The sequence below is a fragment of the Entamoeba invadens genome (assembly GCF_000330505.1).
Source record: "Entamoeba invadens IP1 unplaced genomic scaffold scaff_1105074725199, whole genome shotgun sequence".
NCBI lineage: Eukaryota > Evosea > Mastigamoebida > Endamoebidae > Entamoeba > Entamoeba invadens.
In genome coordinates this window covers 577,916-601,121 of record NW_004440113.1, presented here as the reverse complement: position 1 = coordinate 601,121, position 23,206 = coordinate 577,916, and the positions used below count along the sequence as shown (strand labels likewise).

General features: G+C 34.6%; 6 protein-coding genes across 6 annotated transcripts; 3 read left to right on the top strand and 3 right to left on the bottom strand.

Annotated features, from left to right (window-relative positions):
* Positions 1–193: 193 nt before the first annotated feature.
* Positions 194–1,627, bottom strand: EIN_096710 (hypothetical protein; the record flags this gene model as incomplete). The annotated part of the gene is made up of 1 exon (XM_004254127.1): positions 194–1,627. The coding sequence occupies one exon, from the start codon at positions 1,625–1,627 to the stop codon at positions 194–196; it is 1,434 nt and encodes a 477-aa protein (XP_004254175.1).
* Positions 1,628–2,365: 738 nt separating this feature from the next.
* On the bottom strand, positions 2,366–3,814 carry EIN_096700 (polyA polymerase, putative; the record flags this gene model as incomplete). Its single annotated transcript, XM_004254126.1, has 1 exon — positions 2,366–3,814. The coding sequence occupies one exon, from the start codon at positions 3,812–3,814 to the stop codon at positions 2,366–2,368; it is 1,449 nt and encodes a 482-aa protein (XP_004254174.1).
* Positions 3,815–6,671: 2,857 nt separating this feature from the next.
* On the bottom strand, positions 6,672–17,171 carry EIN_096690 (vacuolar protein sorting-associated protein, putative; the record flags this gene model as incomplete). Its single annotated transcript, XM_004254125.1, has 3 exons — positions 6,672–16,403; positions 16,465–16,837; positions 17,107–17,171. The coding sequence occupies 3 exons, from the start codon at positions 17,169–17,171 to the stop codon at positions 6,672–6,674; spliced, it is 10,170 nt and encodes a 3,389-aa protein (XP_004254173.1).
* Positions 17,172–17,558: 387 nt separating this feature from the next.
* On the top strand, positions 17,559–19,136 carry EIN_096680 (hypothetical protein; the record flags this gene model as incomplete). The annotated part of the gene is made up of 2 exons (XM_004254124.1): positions 17,559–18,926; positions 18,969–19,136. 2 exons carry the CDS (start codon positions 17,559–17,561, stop codon positions 19,134–19,136), a joined length of 1,536 nt encoding a protein of 511 aa, XP_004254172.1.
* Positions 19,137–20,218: 1,082 nt separating this feature from the next.
* On the top strand, positions 20,219–21,496 carry EIN_096670 (hypothetical protein; the record flags this gene model as incomplete). The annotated part of the gene is made up of 1 exon (XM_004254123.1): positions 20,219–21,496. The coding sequence occupies one exon, from the start codon at positions 20,219–20,221 to the stop codon at positions 21,494–21,496; it is 1,278 nt and encodes a 425-aa protein (XP_004254171.1).
* A 542-nt stretch (positions 21,497–22,038) lies between these two features.
* On the top strand, positions 22,039–22,656 carry EIN_096660 (60S ribosomal protein L6-B, putative; the record flags this gene model as incomplete). The annotated part of the gene is made up of 1 exon (XM_004254122.1): positions 22,039–22,656. One exon carries the CDS (start codon positions 22,039–22,041, stop codon positions 22,654–22,656), a length of 618 nt encoding a protein of 205 aa, XP_004254170.1.
* Between the last annotated feature and the right edge of the window lie 550 nt (positions 22,657–23,206).

The window sequence follows — 23,206 nt, the reverse complement described above, 5'->3', positions numbered from 1 at the left end:
CTTTACTCACCACACGTTTAAAAATTTTTTCGTTGAGGAAATGTTTGTGCCGATTTCACGTCGATTTTCAATTTAATAATTTCCTTTAATGTTTCGACTATTTTATCTCTTTCCTTTGATTGTCTAAATAGTTAGTACTTAATTAATATATACTAAATAATATAATAAAATATTCTCTACTAATGTAATAATATTAATAACTAGAAACAAACGGTAAACTTTCAAGTACATTTTCCAAGTTGTCTTCAATGAAAACCAATTGGGTATACATCCCATCTGTATCCAACGAATTTCTTGTATCAAAGGAAAGTTCTTTTTGTAACTCACCTGTAGAAGGATTTGGTGTTCTTCTTTTATTTTTTTCTTTACGTAAAGGGAGTGGATACAATTCCTTGAAAAGAGGTCTATTCTTTTCTGTGTATGAATTGAGAGCGCAGTGCACGATGAAGTAAATAGGGAATTTCCGTGGGTAGTTAAAGAAGATATTAAAGACATTTAACCCATCTCCGGAACACACTGTTTCTCGTGGTAATGACATCACGACAACGCACAAATGGTTCAATAGTTCCAACAAATTATCATGTGCGAAGAGGACGTCCCAGATGTAATACAAGTCTGTAGTATTAAAGACTTGGCAGAAGAGAATACGTACCCACCGTAACAAGAAGAGTTGTGGTTCGACTTCCAATTCGCAAAAGATTTGGTAGATATGTGGATCTTTAATACTTAAGTACTTCACAATATCATCGCATCGCTCAAGAATGTGTTTCGACTCATTTTCATTCGTCTCGTACCACACACGTATCCCCTCCATCAACTTCTCAAATAATATGTACACGTCATGCTCCAAATTTTGCTGTGAAAACAACTCTCTTAAGAACGAGTTAGTCGGCGAATTACTTTGTTTCTCTAATAAGGTATTCACTTTCATATAATCGTTCATCATCACATTAAATAAGACCGCTATCAACTCATTAAACCCTTGGGTGTAATTGATTTCGGGATGTTTCATCGCATATAAGAAAAGGATCTTGTGTAACATCTGCCGATTCTCACACGTTTGAATCCGCTTCTCTAATTTCGTCCGTTTGATATCTTTTTTGATGTCCCAACTCACTCGCGCTTTGATCGCATCATTCCCTACAAACTCATCTTGGTCCGGTCCTATCAAATTCGCATCACTCGAATACGAGTCTAACGGATTTTGCTCGAAAAGTTCGACTAAATCAGAAGACCGTTCGATGCAAAGGTCTTCATACGCTTTTCGGTGTTTCCGAATCTCAGTAGTCCACTGGGTACCATCGGTAGGAAGACACTTTAAGAAAAGTTTCCACCGCAAGGAAAGTAAAAGACTCGATACCTCAGATGGATGCGTCACTCCCCAAAGAGCTTTCTCTTTCTCTAACTGTAAATCACATTTTAAAGCTTCAACCTGCGTAAGAACTGACTCGTATGTCAGACGAGTCGGTGGCGGTGCTATTTCGTCAAGCATTTCAGAAGCTTGTGCGCAGAATAAGGAATGAATTAAGTGGAACGACATAAAAGCAATCGGCGTTTGTTGTTGCTTTGTGAGTTGAGGCATATGTTTGCAGTAAAAATTCTTCTGGTAGACACGTATATCAAACATGAATTAGTTTGTTTTGAAACAAATTCAGTTCAGAACTGTACTTAATATAGTTTAATGAGACATTCTAAATTATAGTTATTATTATATTATTATTATATTATTATTATATTATTATTATATTATTATTATATTATTATTATATTATTATTATATTATTATTATATTATTATTATATTATTATTATATTATTATTATTTGAATTATACAATTATAGTAAATGTATCATCTGAATATATCACTAAAAATATGGTTTATTTATTAAAATAATTAATACTAATAATAACTTCAAACTATTTTTTGCTAAACTGGTGATAACAAATTTTAAAATATTAATTAAATATATCATTGAAAATAGTTATTTTTTATTGATAAAGAAATAAAGCATTATACTATATTTTTCTAATAAATATCTAATTTGAAAGGAAACTACAAATACACATATCCATTTGATGGAAACTGAAACAAAAGATGTTTGGGAAGGAAGAGAGCATTTACTCGAAGAATTACCTGCAGATCCATTAAAGCAACTGGATACCATACAATGCACTTTTTTTGAGCAATATGAGAAAATAGTGAAACCGTCGCTTGAACGAACTGAGAAAAAGTCGAAAGCGACTATAACAAAAGAAGCTGTAGTGAAACAGTAATTTGATATGTTGATTGATTACTCTAATTTGGTATTACTTTATAAATGAACAAGAAAACGCAATCAATAGAATCTCCGTGGCAATGTTTCAGTTACACTTTTTTACCATCGCCAACAACTTCTTCTTTATCCTTAGTAATGATGTCAATCTGTTCTTTCGACATCTCTTGTAGCTTCACCTTCCGTTCTTCGACGACTTTCTGTAATTCGACTCGCTCTGTTTTGCTTAAAGCTTTGTGTGTACATTTCACACTAATTTCCGACCGTTTCTTTATTAAAGCGTCAACAACAAATTCCTTTCCTTTATTCACATCTTCCAGAAACGCATTTAAAGGTGCCGAGACATCAACAAGAAGATCCTTTTTCACATTCATCCCAACGTAATAATAATCGACGGCATTCTCCACCTCTAAATACCCTTCCGGTATCACATTCACTTCTATCACCTCTTCCATCTCTTCTAAACTTCTCACAAACCTCACTATTTTCGATTCAAACATCCCAATTTTGTTCTCAAGAGACTCCAGACTCCCACGGACACTAAACTCGACAAAGATATAATACCCACAGAAACAATGTCTCTTCTTAAATAAAAGGTTCCAATCATTCCCCCCCTCACTCTTATACCCTTTCACTATCCTCTCCCCTCGCAACATCTCACGCTTTAATAATTCTAATGATGACCGAGTCATGTTATACATCGAATTCTCACGCGGCGCAGCAGGGGTGATGACTTGTACCATTTCTTCTTTCTTTCTCTCGGGACGGTCATCACTGACTCCAAGCATCACTGGATTTCTCGCCCAGTCCCATGTCGCGTATGCGTGGAAGAACTTTTCTAATAGTCTGACGTTGTCAAGTTGGTAGTTTTCACTGATGACTTGTGCGACTAAGATTTCGATGGAAATGCCATTTAAATAGGAGTACACGTAGCCGTAGATCCCTCTCTTCTTACTCCACATCTTGATCGCACGGACTATCACTTTAAACGCTTCGACGGAGTGCGGCGGGACAAAGTTATTGATCATATCAGTGTTTCTTCGTCCATTAATAGCTCTTGTAGAAAGCTCATCCATTTCGTCTAATATCCTTTCGGAGAGGATATCCATCTCTTTAGGTAAGGTGGTATGTGCTGTTCTCGCAAAGTTCAAATCGATATCTATTTTCATATAAGTCATAGTAAGAATAGGTGCTCTGACGGACTTGATTTGACGGATCTCGCGAACATCAGGGTTATTCTTTAAATCTTCATATAAGTCATTGAAAAAATCTTCTCGCTCTATTGTGGAGTTTGTGACGACACACGCGTCGATATCGGCATTGTTGCCATAGACATCTAACCGATATGACCCATATGTAAAGATCTTCGCAGCACAAACATCAGTGTTTTCAGAAGTCCCCGTCTTCGATATGTAGATCTTCTTCCCCCATTTCTCAACTACTTCATTTAAATAGGAGATCGCCTTCTCTCGTTCTTTCTTTTCTTCTGGTGTCGGGTACATCCCATTTTTCTCTAAATACCCACGTAACTCATCAGTCATCTCTTTTCGAGATTGCTTTTTTTTTCGATGGTAATATCGTTTTTAACTATTTAATTATTTATTAAAATAATTAACTTTTGATTATTTTACTCGCTAATTTGTTTTCAATAAAATAAACGTTAAATTGATGAGTAATTTACTAATTGTATGTTATAAAACTAATAATTTTATAATATTATTTTTTATAATCAATTTAAATAAAATGATAATAGTAATTAATTATTAATTTATTAATAACGTATTTTTTACTTCATTATTGTAATTAAAGAAACGTGAATAAAAATAACACAAGTTTGTTCCAAAAATGCATTTAAAATGACGTATGTGTGATCTATATTAAAAATAGTTAGAAATTTTTAAAAGAATGGCAAAAATGACCTATAGAAAACAAGTTTGAGAGATAACGAACGTTTCTTTGACAATTTTGGGAAGAGAAAAAAGATGCAAAAATTATTTGATACTAAAAAATTGATATCTTGACATATAAACTGAAACCAATTAATGTGTAGTCAATCGGTGTTTTAAAAAATAAACAAAAAAACATTTGATTAATTTCCCATTTTATTGCATATTTTTATAGTTTTATATTATAAATATTAACCGATACATTTTAAAAATTTAATTAAATTCGTGTTTTTTACCTATAAAACGGGACATTTTGGAATGATATGGAAGAAAGCCCGATTTTAAAAGGACTAACTTGTGGATGGATCATAATTTATCTCCAATAAATCCCCCTTTCGCTTCTTTGCACAATTGGAACCTGTTTGGGATACTATCAATTAAGTTGTTAATAACTTCAATATCAATCGAGTTCCATGAAGTGACAAGAGCAACTTTAAGTTTTTCAATTGTGTTGTAATTTTGAACATTTTCGCGTAGTTTGTTTTCCATGATTGACCACAAATGTTCAATCGGACTTAAATCCGGTGAATTTGGTGGCCACCCTTTCAGCAGATTAATTCCATTCTTTTTCAATGCTTCTTTGACTGATAGTGCTGTGTGGCACGGTGCTCCGTCTTGTTGAAAAACAAAGTGTGTTTTACCCCATTTTTCTTGTGCACTTTCAAACACCCCAGAAGACATTATCATTTCAAGGTAAGATGTTCGGTTCAATCGTTTTGGACAAAATATCAAACTACTTTTGAAATCTTTGGCTATAGCAGCCCAAACCATTACCTTTTTATCATATTTAGGTGTCTCCTGGAACACTTCTTTGTTATGCATACCCCTCTTTCTCCATAAAAAGGTGCCATCAGAATGCATTGAAAAATGCTTTCATCAGAAATAAGCACACAGTTAGTCCATTTTTTAATATTTTTCTTTTGTGTTTGTTTTTTACAAAAACTAAGTCTCTTCTTAATCTGAACTTTATTCAATTCTGTTTTTTTAATTGGAGAAGCCCAAAAAAACCCAAGACTGTGTCGATAGTTGTTGATGGTTGTCTTTGAAAGAGAAGACATTTGTGATAGCTTAAAACTGCTTATCCTTGGATGTTTGAGAGTTTCTTGGTGAATTAACTCGATGTGATTTTGTGTGACTTTGTTTGGTCTTCCCTTTTTAACGATTAAAGGTTGATAATATGGATTTTTGTCGACTTCATCACACAACTTAATGACATCAGTCAAAGACATTTTAAAAATTTTAGTCAATTTTCTTCTGGAAATGCCTTCTTTGTAAGCTTTGCACATGGATATTTTTTTCATGAAAATTTGTTTCTCATAAACAGTTGGAGTTCGATTCATTTGTATTTATGAGTTAAATAGATAGAATTACGTTTTTGTTTTATCGAAACAATTTGCCAAATAATGCTATATTTTACCAGATATTTTTACACACTTTCGGGGGTGGTTCAATTTTACTTGAAAAATAATTATTTTTTTCAAACAAATAATTTTCGTTGAGTAAAAAATATTCGGGGGTGGGTAAAAAAAACAAAGAAAAAATCATTATTTTTTTTCGAAAAAATCAACAATTACCAAAATAATTGAAAAATAACAAAGATAATAAAAATGCTTTCACTACAGATTAATTATTTTCAGTTTAAAATAACTTCATAAAACAAACATTAAAAAGAGTTAATGTCTATTGATCCTGATATAAGTTCTAAGTTGGGGTTGCTTAATTATAAGGTTGGATTCCTTGATAAACAAACAACAAGTTATTTACTTTATTTATTAAAAATTCAAACCAAAACAGATGCTCTTATATATCTCTCTGGTGTTGGTGAATATAAAAACGTTTATGAACCAATTTATGATGCGTTTAATATCAATTAAAAAGAGTTGGAACTTTTCAAGAGTAAAATGAGTTTTATTTCTCAAGATATTTTACATATCAATTTGAAAGAATTTGAATTAAGAATCAAATTTTTAATAGCAACACATAAAGACAATGTATTAATAGATTTGGTTGACTCTGTGATTTCTTCAAATACATTCCAACATTTGAAAGCACTTGAACAATTATGTCCTGAAATTACTTTTGGTAGAAAGTTAAAAAGATTGGAATTGGCTGTTGGATATCAAGAAAGATTATCTTCTCAACTCAAAGGAAACACAAACTTTATTATTGATAACATAATAAAACCAAATTCAAATAATTGTTTATTAAAAAAAGTTGTAAAGGAAGATAAACCAGTGAGTGACGACAAAGAACACAAAGAGAAGATTATTAATATAAAAATTAAACATAGTGATATGACTCCCCCAACTCAAATTATCATCAACACAACTCCGAAAATGGTTTTTAAACCTTCAAAGAAAAAGAAAGAACCATTAAAAATGGAAAAATAGAAATTATTTTTCTAGACAAGAAATTCGTTTTTAAAATAATTTGTTTTGTAAATTAAAGTAATTTAAAATAGACCAAATCTCTTTTTCTTTTCTTTGTCCTCGCTTTGGGCATCTTCCTTTTTCTCTTTCTTGGCTTCTTCCTTCACTTTTTTCTCTTCCACTTTTTGTGACTTCCTTTTTTCATTCTTTTCTTTGAGTTTCGACATCAAACCGTGGTGCTTTTTCTCTATCTTTTCCGACTTAATTCCTTCTGTACTATTCTCCTCAAATGTCACAAGGGTTGCAGAATTGTTTGATGACTCTGAATCTGATGAAGAACTTTTATTTGTTTCATGTGAAGTAGCGCATGACGCCGCCAATGATTCTGAGCTTTGTGAGGCTGTAATTTCTACCTTCAATTTATCACTTTCATTTGATCTTGGAGTTTTCTGTTTTGTTCCAAATGCTTGCGCGCTTTTACTTTCTGTCAATTTGTGTTGTTCCTCTTCTTTCTTTTTTTCATCACTTTTGGCACTAGACGTTTTTCCAAACATCTTTAAAAAGTCTCTTGATTTACTGTTTTCTCTTGGACTTTCTTTTGGTTTCGCTTCTTCTTTGGGTGTTGAAACTGATGCGTCCGCAGTAGGAATATGCTTTTTAATTCTGTTTTGCAAAGTTGCTGCCTTGATTGGCTTGTTGTATTTAATTTTCATTATTTCACCACTCTTTAATATAACATCAATACCGTCCATCCCACTCGATACTGTTTTGATCTCGCTCAGATCAACTCCGTCTTTGAAGTGTAAATGTTGAGTGTCCAACACAAAAATTCTTTGATTTGTCAATACCAAAATATCTCCATCATCAATCTCATCTGTTTCTTCAATACCTTCTTTGCTGTTCTTGCAAATCTGTTTAATGCAATCTTCTGGCGTATCACCGCTCACCAACTTATCTTTTTGTATGTCACATGTGTAATTTCTCATCCCCTTTTCATTACAGTAAATTCTTGGATCTCTCTTTCTCTTTTCTTTCTCATCTCCGTTGATGCTTTCTGCTGCCCCAGCCGCGGTGGATGATACTAAGTCGACAGCTCCAGTAATTGGCTTTGTAACAAGACCAACAACACCCTTTCCAATGCCTTTTCCAAACCCACTTATTCCACCATCTTTGGCACCTTTGAGCGGATCAACAAACACACCTTTCACCCCTCCGACAAGGCCATTTCCGAAACTTGACAAACCACTTGTCAATCCTCCAACAAGCCCTTTGTCTTTCTTGTTCATTTTTCTTTGACGTTCCTGAATGTACTCTTCATCCATTGTAAGTCCAGCCACACCAGTAGCCAAAGTGTTTCCAATCTTACTCGCACTGTTGAGCACACCACTCCCTGTTGAGGTTAAAAGCTTCTTTGATCCTCTGCCAACGCCACAAGCAAACTCGCCTGGAGAGACTGTCAATCCTTGAATTGGTTCATAGAAAAACGCCTTCACTCCACTACCAACATTTGAGACCAACCCAACTGGGTTTCCAAGGAAATCGGCAGAACCAAGTAAGAGATACAAATCTTTAACAACCTGCATGGTGACGTGGTTCACAATCATCGAAACAAAACGGTCGACTTTTTCGTAGCAGTTGGCAACAAAGAAGTTGTTGATTGAGATTGGCGAGTGGTCCAAATTGCCAAGCATCGAGCCAAATGTGTGAATGAGTGCGGTCATTGCGTTGTAAGGCAACAGTTCCAAACTTGCCGACCCGAGTTTAAAAGTTAAAACAAATTTCATTGGCTGGAGTTGGAAATCTTTGAAAAACAAGTACACTGGTGGTGTTTTTGGTGGGATTTCTGGGAGGTATGGGTTGTAATCGCCCTTCTTTTCCGGTAATACTTTGTTGAATGGCAGGCTCGAAACGTAGTTCAAAATTCCAAACAGAGCAGTACCGTCGACCATTATGTCCAGTTGTTGCAACAGTGCAGTAAAGTACTCGAACTGCAATGTTTGTATATCGCCAACGTCTCGTTTGATGAGAGTAACATGGAGGACTTGCTTCTTTTCACTTTTTTCCTCTTTGTGTTTGCATAACAAAACTGGGTACGGCGTGTCAAGAGCCATGTTATCGATTTGGAAGTCATCGACGTTCAAAATCGCTTTCAGTTGCTTTCCAGCGATGGAGACATCTGCTTCGATATTTTCCAATGTCACCGATAACAAATCGTCTGGCCATTCGTTTGACAGGTTGACTTCAACACCCTCAACCAACAAATTCATTCTCACGTTTGTTTGTTTTGTAGACCTCTCGTCGTTGCTTCGAACATCCTGGTCTATCAACAATGTTCGTGTCCCTTCCAACACAATCACCTTAATGCCAATTCCTTCGATGCTCTTATACCTCTTGTCGATTTTGTTAAAATCAATTTTCTCTTCTTTTGTTCCAATTTTCAATTTGATGACGGGTTCCTTGCGTGGGTTTGGAAGGTAAAACCCGATTTTTTGTTGTGCTTTGATTTCAGTATTTTGTCCATCCTGGCTCGCAGTTACATCCAATTTACTGTTGTTAATGATCCTGTATGGTGGACTTGATTCACTTCGTTCATACAAACAAATGTACGTCAAGTGTTTGAATTCTTTCACCGAAACGTCAAATTTGCCACACTTCATGGCCAACGGATATTCACCAACTTCGTTCATCGGAAATTCGATTGACTTTTCTCCGTTGATGCCAATTTGGAAATTGCGGTCATCACCCCCAACAAGAAGCGACTTGCAGCACATCTTTTCAAAGTCTTTCTCGTTGTAATTTTCGGGCTTACACTTCACAAAGTTTTCAACACCGCCTGCACAAATTTTAATATCAAATTTGGTTGAATTTGCAGCAATGTAATTGTCATAAATTTTGATTTGTCTTGTTCTTGTGTAGTTTCTTCCATTCATCGCAACTTCGTATCTTATACAGTCTATATTATTGGGGATTCTTCTTGGACAGTCCACAACCTTTTTAAACCCGACTTCACTCGTTGGAAGTGCGTCACCACTTTTTCCAAAGTCGGAAAATTCGGTGTGGAACATCAGTTTTGTATCTGCTGGGTTTTCTTCCTGTCCCAAAATCAAGAACGGAATTCCTTTTGGTGGCAACCCTTTCTCATTTTGTCCTGGCAATTCTTTATTCGACATTGTTCCCGGTGTTGCAAAGAACAGTGAGTGTGTTGAGTAGTTCATTACATAGAAAGCGGCATACAGAACGATCTCAGTGTGAGAAAACGACGTAAAATAGTCTGCATAAACAAATCCTCGTCTTCCTTTTGAATCCTTTACTTCCACGGCTCTTTGTGCGCTTTTGAGTTCAATCGTTCCAATCACCTCACTTGTTTTGTCAATCTCGAGATTTTGATACGTCGAAATTGAGAAGTTGACAACTTCAGATTTGCTGACATAGAAATTGGCGGTATTTAAGGAATTCAAAATGGTGGTACCACCCGACACATTGATGGTCATATCATAAGGAGTCGAGTTTAGTAAAGTAAACGTTGGGGTAATTTTAATGACTATCATTTGACTTCGAGGGTCGTCGAAAACCTTCTTTGAATGAATCGAGACAACAACTCGTTTCGTCTCTTTCTCCTTTCCCAAATAAAACTTGGTTGTGGATTGGACAGTGAAAAACTTCTCGATCAGCCCAATCGAAGTGAAGTCGCCATCTTTATTTTGGGTTTTCAAGAAAATCTCACCGCGGCTTAAACACAATGGAAGACTTTTTGTTGTCTGTTTTTCCGAGATGAAAGACGTTGAGTTTTGCGTGTTTTTAACAACAAATTCCAAAGCGAAGTCAGTTTTGTTTTCAATCATAACATCACTATGTAAATAGAGTTTCTTTCTTCCGTCTTCACTTGTCACGACCTCGCTGATCAACGGGTTGAACTTTGTTTGGGTGGTTTTGTTCTCTATTAAGAAGAGCTTTGGATTTTTCGAAACGATGGCATCGACGGATATACTCTGATTGTCGATTTTCACGACTTTTTGGAACGCTTTTGTTATCAAATTTCTACCAGTGGAAATACCTTGACACTCATGTTCAAAGTCAAAAACAAGAGGAAGCTCTTTGTCGTTTTCAAGGGAAGCAAACTCGTCGTTGTTTTCAATCAAAATTTTTTCTCCGGTCTCATTCAAGTACGTCAAGTACACTTCGGATTTATCACTCTTTGTTTTGTTGTTTAAAGAAGCAACTGTGTTGAGTGCAGAAAGAATTGTTGCGTGGCAAATATTGACAGTGATTTTATCGACTTTGACACTTCCAATAACATTTTGTGAAATACCAATCTGGTACACTTCCACTTCACCACGAACGCCAAAATCGGAGATAAACGGCTCGAATTGCATTTGGTAGTCATTGAAAAACTTAACACAAACATTTGTTCCAAATTTGGTGGTAATGACCATATTTTCCATGTAAAATTCAGCCTCTGTATTTTTCACTTCCACTTTGAGTAATGGGAGTGTTCGCCCATTCAAATCGTTGACCAAGTACACTTCAATTGGGTTGAAACTTAAATTCGCAGAAATGACTGTCTCGTTCTTTGGCTCTGGTTCTGCAAAGTTTTTGTCATCTTTCAGATCAGTCTTTACATCATCGAGAGGTTTCAAACTTTCATTTTTATTGTCAACTTGTTGTTCCTCTTGTTTGGGTTGATTTTCAACTGGCTTGTTCTTGTCAAGACCCTTTACGATGTGGTCCAATACAGTGTTGATTGTGTTTATGTCGTTAAAACTCAAAAAGACTTTGAGGTCTTTTGTTCCATTCAGATTTGCCATGATCGACATTTTTTCGTTTTCTTGCCACACCTTTGCGAGTGCAGTGATTTCGAGTGAGTCGCAAATAAGTTCTTTTTTGATGTTACGATTGACCAAATTCTCGAGAATACCTCTATGAACGTCCGTATTGTGGATTTTTAAAAACGAGCTCAAGTACATATTCTCTTGTGCCATTTTGACTGAAGCCTGCAATGATGTTCGTGCCAAAATGTACTCCCCTTTCAGGTCGAATTCATTACTGACGACAATCAAAGTAGCTTGGTTTATGTTGACATTGGCGAATACATTTTGCACTCGTTGCGACACATTTTGATCCATAATGACTTGTGTTTCGACTGGAACTTTTTGGTTGTTCAACACAGAGAAATACTCTGCAATAACTGGATTGAACAAGTACGTTTTGTTTCTCTCAAACTGATCGTCGTCTGCTTTGTTTGATCTGACTAAAATATTATATTTATATGCAGTGGACAAGAAGTCAACAGCAGTCGATTCTGGAACAGCGTACTTTGTTACAATTGTTCTTATCAAACTCTCAGAATCAACACTTTTTAATGTCAAAGTCTTCAACTTACCTTCAAAATTGATTTGTTTTGTTACTTCACTTGATTGTGTTTGAGTATATGTCAGACGCAATAACTCAAGCATCGTTAAATCCTCCAATTTATCAGTTTCGCTCGAGTCTTTCTTCCCAACTTTCAAGAAGTTTAAGAAGCCAGACGATTGTTTAGTCATTTTGGTCGACATCCGATCGTCAAAAACGACTTTTCTTAAAATGTTATTAGTGTTAAAAATGATATCGTCACTCACGGCCACTTTGTTGTCAATTGTATTACACGTTTTATCCATTTGTGTGGCGTCCGACTTAACAGGCGTTTTTGGTAGCAAATTAGTAATTTCATTAACAATGAAAAGAACGTCACCAATGAAATCTGGAAGCACGCAGAGAGTTGGTTGTTCGATTGTGCATTGGTCAACAGAGTAATACTTGAGTGGAAGACACAACATGACTTGAGTAGTTAACAAGTCCTCTGTCCCAAAGCACCCAACGCATTTTCGCAATGCAATTGTTTTGTTTTCAATTGTTCTGACATCATTAATTTCAAGAGAGTGAACGACAAGACCAACTTGAATGAATTCGTCATATGTCATGTCGATTTGACTCTTAAGTCCAATTAAATTGAGTGCCATTAATTTATCGTTCTCAACTACTCCATTTGTTTTGTTGAGTGTCAAACACACATTTCGTATTGCAGCATCCACAATGAGTTTTGGTTTGCGCTTTGCCACTGGCGGCCATTCGATAGTCCCATCAGTTTGTTTTGTGTTTGTTGTGTACTTTTTCTCTGTTGAAATATCAGATTTCAGTGTTACTTTCTTTTCAACGTCTTTCATGTTCTTATTTGAAGACATTTCCTCAACTTCTGTAATATCTCCGGTTAACGAGTCTTGTGCAAAATTTGAGAATTCAAGGAGTTTTTGAATTTGAAGAGGGCAGATGTACGTTTCAATGTTATCGATATTCACTTTAAGCTTCAAAAATCCATTTTCTTTCATCTCCTCAGTGAAGCATTCTGGCCACTTGAATGTTTCCATTTGTGCGTTAATGACAATGTCCTTGACGATGTATGTTTTGTTTGTATCAATAGATGTTTCAACTTGAATTGAGTCGACACTTACTTTCATCGTTTCAACAATTGGAGTGTAAATAACTTTATCGAACACAATTGGATCACTTTTTTGTGAACGATTCGCGATTTTCAAATTTCCCATATTGATTTGGAGGAAGTCAACAGCATCCATATTTATTGGCAATTTAATTTTGGGGCCAGCAATTTCACATGTGATTTTCATTGTTGATGGGAGTAACTCAAATTCACTTTTATCTGACAAACAAATTATTCCACGTGGTTTAACACATTCATTTGTTGTCATTTGATTATCATCTTCAATGCCTTCTGAAATGTAGTCTTGTGAGTGTCGAATTGATTTCATGAATTTTTCATTCTTCACCGTCTTCAAAAGTTCTTTAATTAAATTCATGTCGACGTTTGTTGTAATTTGTGTTACAATTGCACCAACACTCAATTGCTTTGTTAGATTGTTGATTTTGATTTTGGCGCAAAGCAATTGTTCGTTGTTCACTGTGTCTAATACATTCTTGTTATTCTCGTCTTGAGTCACCATATTGACAACTAATAATCTTTGCACTGAACTTCTAACTGACATCCCCCACTCATACATCGCAATAGATGCTTTGATCTCTTGGACTTCAAGTTTAAGGACTTCATTTGTTTCATTCAATATCACAAGTCCAATCTTTCTCATATTCACTTCTATTTTCATTTTCTTAAGTAATTCTGGTGGATCTTCTCGTTTCAATTTCTCTAACAAATTTTTAGCTTTTTCATGTAACTTTTTACCATTTTTGTAATTTTGAAGGACTTGAGTAATTTCTTCGGTACTGTTCCTCAGTTGTTCGTCATTTTCATTTGGGCTTTTCAAAATTTCGCCAGATGTTGAACTTTTGGCGCTTTGTTTTGGAGGCACAAGACTCATCGCAAAGAGTGCAAGTTCTCCCAAAGTTTCGGGACGAAGAGCCAAATGGAAGTCCCGAATGTTTGCCAAAACGAACATTTCGCAATTTTTGAAATTTGGTGATTCCTTTTGAATCATTTCGACAAAAGCCTCAAAGAACGTTTCTTCGTCATAATAATTTGTTGTTGCGATAAAAAAGTTTTCATTTTTGCAAATACAGTCAAAGATTTTAATTTTTTGTACCAACGCTTCAACTTTCATTTCAAAGGTCTTTTGGAAAATTCCAAGTTGAATGTTAGAAATTTCCATTCGAATAATGTCGTTCATTTCATCCTCTTTTTTCTTGAGCGAAAGTTCAATCACTTTAATACCAACTTCTATTTTCATCACAGCTATTTGTTCAATTTGTGACTTCATCTTTTTAAAATCCTCTTCTTTACTCTTCTCAAGTACTTTGAGGTATTCATTCATCTCTTTGTCTTCAACCTTTTCGATATTGCGATGGTCGGAACTTAACTTCTCCCATCCACTCCCCCATTTTGGAAGAAATTGCACCAAAAAGTCATATCGTTTCACACTGAATTCAACACCAATTTTTTCAAACAAAACACTCAACTTCATCTGCGGCAAATTACTTTGTTTTTTCACTCCCATACCAAAAATGGTTTCAAACGAAATTGGATCTACAATGAAATTGTCTGCAGCCTTTGGCAATATATAATTTGCGTTGACAATTTGTGTTGCGATAGAAACGTCAGTTACATTAATATTAAAAATGTCGTAATCGCTTTCTGTCGCTGTAGAGACCTTTACTGAACCCAAATTCACTAAAATGCTTTCAGTTTCTTCTTTTGTTTCATCGAGTAAAACGGCAATTTTTGGCGCAAGAACTGTCGCATTGATTTCTGTTACATTTCGTTTTGGCTCTTCTTTAGTTTTCAACCCTTGTGTGCCCATCTTTTCTTGGACGGTGTTCCAAACATCTTGGAATTTGTCTGCGGTAAATTGTTTTGCTTTTTCCAAAGATGCGGTGTTTGGTATTTGGAAGAAAAGTGCCATATTTATCACAAATTGTTTAAAAAGCGTTATATCAATTTGTTGAACTTCTGCACCTATTCTTAAATCAACTTTATTATCAAGTGGTTTCATGTCTACTTGTGCCGTAACAAGTGGCTCATTTGTTATTTTTCTAATAATATAATTCCACGCCTTTTCCACGGAATTTTCAGTTATCATCATATCCGAAATTTCGGCGGTTAAAATGAAACCCTGAGGCCGTAAAATCATTTTGGCGGTTACATCACTAATTGTTGAGTTATAAATCACTTTATTCTCGTTTGTCAACACTAGTTGTATTTTGTTCAAACAGACGCCAAATTTCATTTTCTTATAATCGGCGGGTTCTCCATGTAATGCTTCGGGATCGACTTTAAAATCTCCGATTGCTGTCAAAGTCTTCATATCAAGACTTTCTTGTTTGACAAAGAACCCCAAACAAAACTCTTTCACTTTTTCAACAAAACTCTTCTTCTTCCGAAGTTGTGGATTTTCAATGAGAAATGCTTCAATTTCCCGACGGGCGCGCTCTCTGTTGTGTAATATTTCTTCAGTTTCCATTTTTGATTCGAACTCGTCCATAAGAGTGACTTCCTTTTTCGTTAAAGTTGGCAAAAACGAATAGCCGAGCGTCTTTTTGTATAACGCCATATATTCCTCATTATCATTTCCATTCCATTTTGGTTTGTTTTTTTCTTTAATTTCATCCAATTTGACATTATAAATATACTTCCACCACAGTTTTGGATTCGTTTTGACAGGTACGTTTTGTGGACGATACTTCAGATATTTTGTAGACATGCCGTATTCAAAAAACATGTCTAATAAAGAAATGACACCTACATATTGTGATTTATCAATTGTCACAAGAATATCAGAAATATTAACTTGCCCAACTACTTTAGAAAAATTAATATTAAATCCTTTAGAAATATTAATAGCCGCAACTAACTCTATAGTTGTTGGCGAAATTAATAAATTGTTTTTATATCCTTTATCTGAATAAGGCGATGGTATTAAGCTTCTCATGTATGTTAAAAACTGTTTAGTGTTATACTCGGAGTAGTTTTGAATAAGTAAGTTTGGGCAGATATATACACTGAAATGATTGATTTTAATAGCTTTCATCTTAAACACGGGAGTGTTTGGTATACTTGGGTTTTTAATAGTAGAAACGTCGATTGACTCAATACAAACACCAATGGTCAATGCACTTTTTTCGGTGTTTGGACGTAAAAATTGAAAGTGGACATTTTCTATAGAAATTTTGATATTTTCGATGATCTTCCCTATTAATTGCGTCACAATCCCGTCACCCGCATTTTTTGTCTCTTCAAACGCTTTTTGAATTTCGTATTCGGTAAGTGTGACTTTCTTTTTGTTCGCAAGGTCTTCTTTAGCTTTGTTCTCATCATACTTCATGTTATTATATTTATGATTTATTTTTATTATTGTATTAGTATCGTGAGTAACAAACAACAAAGACTTTTTGTGGCTCAACAAGACCAGCAATATCACTCAAAAGTACTTGAATTGGTTTGTTCAGCAAATCAGACCATGGGATCAACACCGTCAAATTCCCTAAAACTCCCCGACTCACTGAGACGGGGAGATTTAAGAAATCAAGTGCAGACTTCTTGATTTCGAGATTGTGTAGTTCAATCACTCCACCTATAATCCCTAACTTCAATTGGTCCGCACTCAGACCTTCTATAAAGTTACCAAGAACAGCTGTTAAAACTTGGCTTACAACGCCCTCAAACACTGTGTGTAATTTCAATTGTTCCTTCTTACTAAACAACAAACTTTTTGTGTTAATAAGTTTTTCTGGTTTGATAGTTTTATAATCACTCTTATATTTAGTATAGTATAATATAGTTATTTATATTAATTATTTTGGATGTTTTTCTTAACATTTTTTTCTTTAATTGTTTAATGCAAACTGAACTTGTAATAAAAACCTCAAACTATTTCAAGATGTATTTTGTTTTTTTATAATAACATTTTTATAACAATAACTATTTTGTGTTATTTTTCGGTGAAGAAAAAAAACAAAACGGTTTTTTTCGACTTCTCACATTTTCATCATATTACTAATTTAAATTATTATAAAAATAACCATATTAAAAAATTATATGGTAAACAGTAATAGTTAATTATTATTATTTTAACTATATTTTTCATTAATTGCTGATGTGGTGTTTTGTTGCAAAACTTGTTTGAAAAAGAAACATCTAATTTGTTTTGTTTCTTGTTTTTGAAAGGAATAAATAGAAAGCTAAATCTTTATTATCATATACTATAAATTAATAACAAATAAGTTAGATATTCTTTTTAGGGAAATAACCTACAGCTCGACAAAGATAGATATTCTAATACCACTTTAAAATATCCCAAAGGAATTATAACTATATAATTAGTAATTGTTACCAAATGATAAAAAATGCTTCAATGGTATTGTATTAAAAGGATTAATATAATAAACAGAAACAACAATTTTCTATATGTAAAGCATAGAAGAGAGTGGAACAGTGCGAAATAATAAGGTCATCTTCAAATCTCTATCAGACAATGGAAAATGTCTTGAAATACCCTCTCAGACTGTTGGACAACTATCCAAGACACCTATTATCCGGTTTGCTATATAATACATCGGGATTTCTCTTTTGGATTGTGGTACCTTTGTTGTTTAATGAACAAGGTGCATCTGCTATCGAGCTAGCGCTTTTGCAAACGATTTGCTTTGTCATCTTTGCTGCACTTGCTCCTTTTGGTGGGAAAATATCAGACCTAATAAGTCCATTTATAGTGGTCAGAATTTCGTTGGTTCTTCTAACAATAGGCGAAGCAATTGTTGCAATTTGGCCAACGAACAAAGCTGCTATTTACATTTCTTGTGCGTTCTGGGCATTCTCTGCATTCCTCTTTTGGCCAGCCGCGGTTGGTACTGTTGGGAAGGAATCTAAACCTGGAAAGGAAGCAAGAAACAGTGGGCTTTTTGCAGTCTCGTGGTCGTTTGGTAAGTCAATTGGATATGTTGTGGGTGGTTCGTTAAAAGCAGCCTTGGGGGCAAGCACTTCGTTGTACATTTCCATTGGAATAAACGCACTTATTTTTCTTGTCTACCCGTATACGCATGTAAAGTGGTTGAAAGACAAACTCATTGAAGAGAAACAAAAGAAACAACAAATGGAAGAAGAACTCAAAGATGAGGAGAACGTGAATAACAAGGAGAAAGATAGCAACGGTGTTGATATAAAAATTGAAAATAATGATGTTGTAATACCCAACGAAATGGCTAAAGAATTGGGTATTCCAAAAATAGAAAAACCCTTAAAATCTGAAACTAAAATGACTGGAAAAGTGAAATGGACTGAAGAACAGCTAAAAAACAAGACATACATATTTCTGGGGTATATCATGCAACTTGGGGTGTTTGGTTCATCATCTATACTCACTAACCAATACATCAAAGTCGCAGACGCAAAGTCGATTGGCATTCCAATTGGAGGAGATCCAGAAGACAATTTTGTCGCTTGGAACTTTTTTATTTTATACTTTTCTCAAACGTTGACTTTTATCGCAATGAGTATCACTGATAAATGGACGTACCACAGATCGCTCATTTTGGCAGCAATGACGATCTTCATGATGTACCTTACTGTACTTGTACTGGTGTTTAATCCATATGTCATTTTTGTCGCATCGTTTTTCGCTGGCATTGCGACAGGGTTCTCTTATCAAACGTCCACCTACTACAGTCTCAAAGCAAATGACAAGTCAAAAAGTTTGTTTGTGGGTTTTAATGAAGGCGTTGCTGCTTTGTCTAATGCTTTACTTCCGCTTTTTGCTGCTTTGCTCTCTGAGTCGTTTGGTGTATTTTCTACGATTTATCTTGCAATCGCTGTGGTTTTGTTTTGTCTTGTGATCATTCAAATAGTTTGTTGTACATTACTTACTTTGATTGAACTAACTTGATAGGTGTATCATATCGCAAGTAGAGTCAATGCGTCGAGACAGTCTAAAAGAAATGGTACAATCACCTTGCATAGAACCGAAAACTCCAATGAAGAAGTTGCCAACAAAACTGATATTACAATTAAAGAGGAGAAGAGTAGCAAGTCGAGTAGTGACTCGACGCCTCTTTAAAAAACAACCTGAATGAATTGAATAGTAAATGTTTATAGTTATGTTATAATATTATTTATTACAAAAAGAAACGCGAGTTATTAATAAATTTTAGTAAAATAATCTAGTTTACATGAAATAATAAATAAATTATATTTTGTAGTTTTTATTATTCATTAAAATAACAACAAATCAAAAAATGTTATTCATTTTTTATTAATTTTTCCATAAGAATTGTAAAAAAAGTTAAAAAATAGAAACAATTTTTATTGATCTTAAAATAGAAATAGTACCAAATAAACAAATAATTAACACTTTTTGGTTCTTTGTTATTATAAGTTACTATAAAGATTTTAGTAACTTCATCATTATTTTTCTGATTTGCCGACTTCAATATGTTAAATTTCATTTATTAAAAGAAATAAAACCCGAAATATTAAAGAAAAAAATGCTATAACTTAATTTATTTAATTATTATTTTTTCATAACAAAACACATATGTCTCTGAATGATTTTTGGATCTTTTTTAATGAAAAACGGTATTAGTATAATTAAGTCTGTACTATCGGGATGAATAATTAAAAACAACCAACCAAAACATCAAGTAGAATCTCAAAACAACTAATCACATCCGTACCAGAGTTTATTAGTAATTAAATTATAAATTAATAATAAAATAAGCTGTTTTTAAATTGGATATTAATTCTTTGTTTTTATCGAATCCCGATTTGGTGCCTGTTTGTTACTCTTTATGACCACAAAACAACTCTTGTTCTTATTTTTTCCATCCAGAAATGGGTTTGAAAATGCAAATTGAGGAGTTTTCCCATTGATTAGGGGGTATTTGAAGTGTTATAAATATCCCACCACCATTGTTAAAAACCATTTCAAACGACAGAATTAAGAATGCACCTCCGAAAACTCCCACATGTTACTCGCAAATTGCTGTTATATTCCACTCATTATTTACAGTGCGGCAAACACAACACACTTTCCCCTTGGATTCCCGAAAAGACACAACAAAAAGCCCATTAATGAACGCACCAAACAAATAAGAACATATTTTCTAATGTTCTCGTTTACGACAAACTTGGAAATGACAAATGTTTGCTTCGATAGCTGAAGTGCTTTCGTCCACCCACAAATACCAACCACTTCCCGCAAACGTCACACGATTGGGTTATTTCAATACACCATTCATGGTGGTAACACCGCATGGCACTGTGATCAACGATTCGATTATCATTTACTGTCACACGTTAACAGAAACCCTCGAACAAGCGCTTGAAACAGCTCAAATCGTCTCGGACATCTGTGGAGTCCCAACATTATGTTTTGAGTATTGCGGGTTTTACAGTTCGTCGGAGTACACAAAAGGAAATTTACTATGTGTGATGTTGGATGTCTATCAGTACGTATTAACTCAATATCCGTCGTCATCGATATACTTGATTGGTAACGTAGAAGGCTGTTTCCCCGCAATTGAATTGGTCGACATCTGTCGGCGCCAGAAATTGGAATTATCGGGCGTTATACTGTTAAACCCTTCCGAGCTCAAGACAAGTAAATACAAAGTCTCGAAGTTCCGGAGTTGCGTCATGTCAAGTAGCTCCATCACGCTTCGCGGAAAGGCTAAGAAAGTCGCGAAGAAGTTTGAAAGGTGTCAAGAAGTCTTTTTTGAGACAAAGGAACTCAATCTGTTCGAAGCCGAGACAGATGAAGTCATGAGAAATATCATTCAGATCATTCGAATGGAAATGGTCGACGTAAAAACAATGGAAAAGGAGTTTCTGACCTTCGAAAAGCCCGCAATGTTTAAAGGACCCTTTGAACTCGTCAACGAATTTGTGAATGATGAACCTCTGGCCAATTTCCTTTTAAGTTATGGCTATTTCGACAAAGAAATCATTTGCTCAATGACCCACGACGAGATTGAAAGCTTGCCAATCGATATAACACAAAAAGAAATTCTCAAAAATGTTATTGAAAAGTCAAAGAAAAATAGTGAAGTCGTCGAAAGCCCATCAGCACCTGCGGCTTCGCCGCAGTTGCCCAAAACACCGGCTTTTGTCACAGTCCCCATTAAAGAGAGCAAATTTAAAGGACTTTCCCCTCTTTTTACGGGAAGAAGTATTTTCTCACAGTCAAAAAGAACTCTTGGCGTTTCGTCTAGCATCTCAATCTCCGAGAAGAAAAGTGATAAAAGTCAAAAAAACATCAAGAAGAGAAGTGAGGTCTTCAGGATTAAAACGCCAGAACGAGCGCAGCGCAAAAGCGACGAAATTATAGAGGTAGTACTTGATGATGAAAATGAAAAGGTGAACAAGCAGAAAATCCATCGAACTCATTTCACTACAGACGCTGATGTCATGATACTTTAAAACCCCGTTTCGCTTTTTCAATTCAATGTGTTTAATTTACTGTTTCATATTTCGTTATTAATAGTACAAATGTACTATCTAAAACAACCATCTGTTATTAATAAAAAAACTAAATTAATTACTTTTACGATACACAACAAAATTTTCAGTGCCTAAGACTTGCACTAGATAATCAACACCGTCAAATGAAATATTCATCTTGATAAAGTTCCCCACAGAAGCCATATCCATTAACCCCTTTGTGCTTCGCAACATGTTTGCGACAGTTTTTGTCATTTCTTCATCAAGCGTGACTTTCTCTAACTTGTCTGCCATCAAACCCTAGTAATTGGTTTTCGAGTTTTCAAATAGTATAATTATAGTATATTTATTAATAATAAACCATATTTGGTATAGTACATCAGATAGTATCATTCTAGTATATGTTTATTGAGTACAAATAGTAAAACGACTAGTAAAATAGAAAGCACCTAGCGATATAGTAAAAAGAGTTAAATACAAACTAGTAAATAGTGAAACTTAAAAAAGAACCCTGAGGAAGGATGTCAGCGCCGAAGTGGTTTGTCCCAACGAAGTCGAATGGCACGAAGATGCCGGAGTACTATCCGACTGATGATATGATCGTAGAACAAAAGAGAAAGTTAAGAACAAAGAAGGGCCCCAAGCAAACCCCCCTTGACAAACCCGCAGCCAATCTTGAGCATTTGAGAAAGAGTATTGTTCCTGGTGTTATTTGCATAATTGTAGCTGGGAAATATGCCGGAAAGAAAGTTGTTTATTTGAAGCAATGCATTAAATCGGGATCTTTGATTGTCACTGGCCCATTCAAGCTCTCTGGTGTCCCATTACTTCAAATCAATCAACGCTATGTCATCGCTACGTCTCAAAAAGTCGACGTCTCTAAGGTCAACACTGAAGGAATCGATTTCATGTTCTTCAAGAAGAATACTCCTAAGAAGAGAGACCACTTCAGAAAGGTCCTCCCACAAGAAGAGATCAAAAAGGACTTCGAAAGCAAGAAGGAAATCCTCTTGAACAAACAAAAACAAGTCGACGAGACTCTCATCCCAGAAATTAAGAAGACTCAGTACCTCAAGGAATACATGAAGTCCCCATTCTCCGTCAGAGTCGGTCAATTCCCTCACCTCTTGAAGTTCTAATTGATTTATCCTTTTTTAGTTATTTACTATTACAATATAGTTTATTCATATCTTATTCTAAATAAATATCATGTGATAATGATAATACCTAAGAAAAATTTTTCTTTATTGAAGATGGAATAATATATAATATTATTAATATATTATTAAGAGAAAGGACGGACATGGGGACGAAGGACGGGAATATAGGCCGAAGGACGTCCTTTGTGGTTTAGGGATGTCCTCCCGCTATAAAGGGCGTCCTTTATGTGTATATGGTGTCCTTTCTATTTTTTTCGTGTCCGCGGCATTTTTTATTCATTATCTAAACTATATAACGAAGTATATTTTTATTATAAATATACAATCAAAAAATATAATTATTTCCAAAAATAAATTAATTCAAAGACAAAAACTATTTAACAAGTAATTTTGTTATATATTATTGGTTTATAAAAAATTATCATTTTTTTTTCATTTTACCATTGAGTTTTCTTTGAAAAACTAATTAAATTTGCATTTTTTATAAAAACCATTAATTTATAACGAAATTACTTGTTGTTTAAAATTT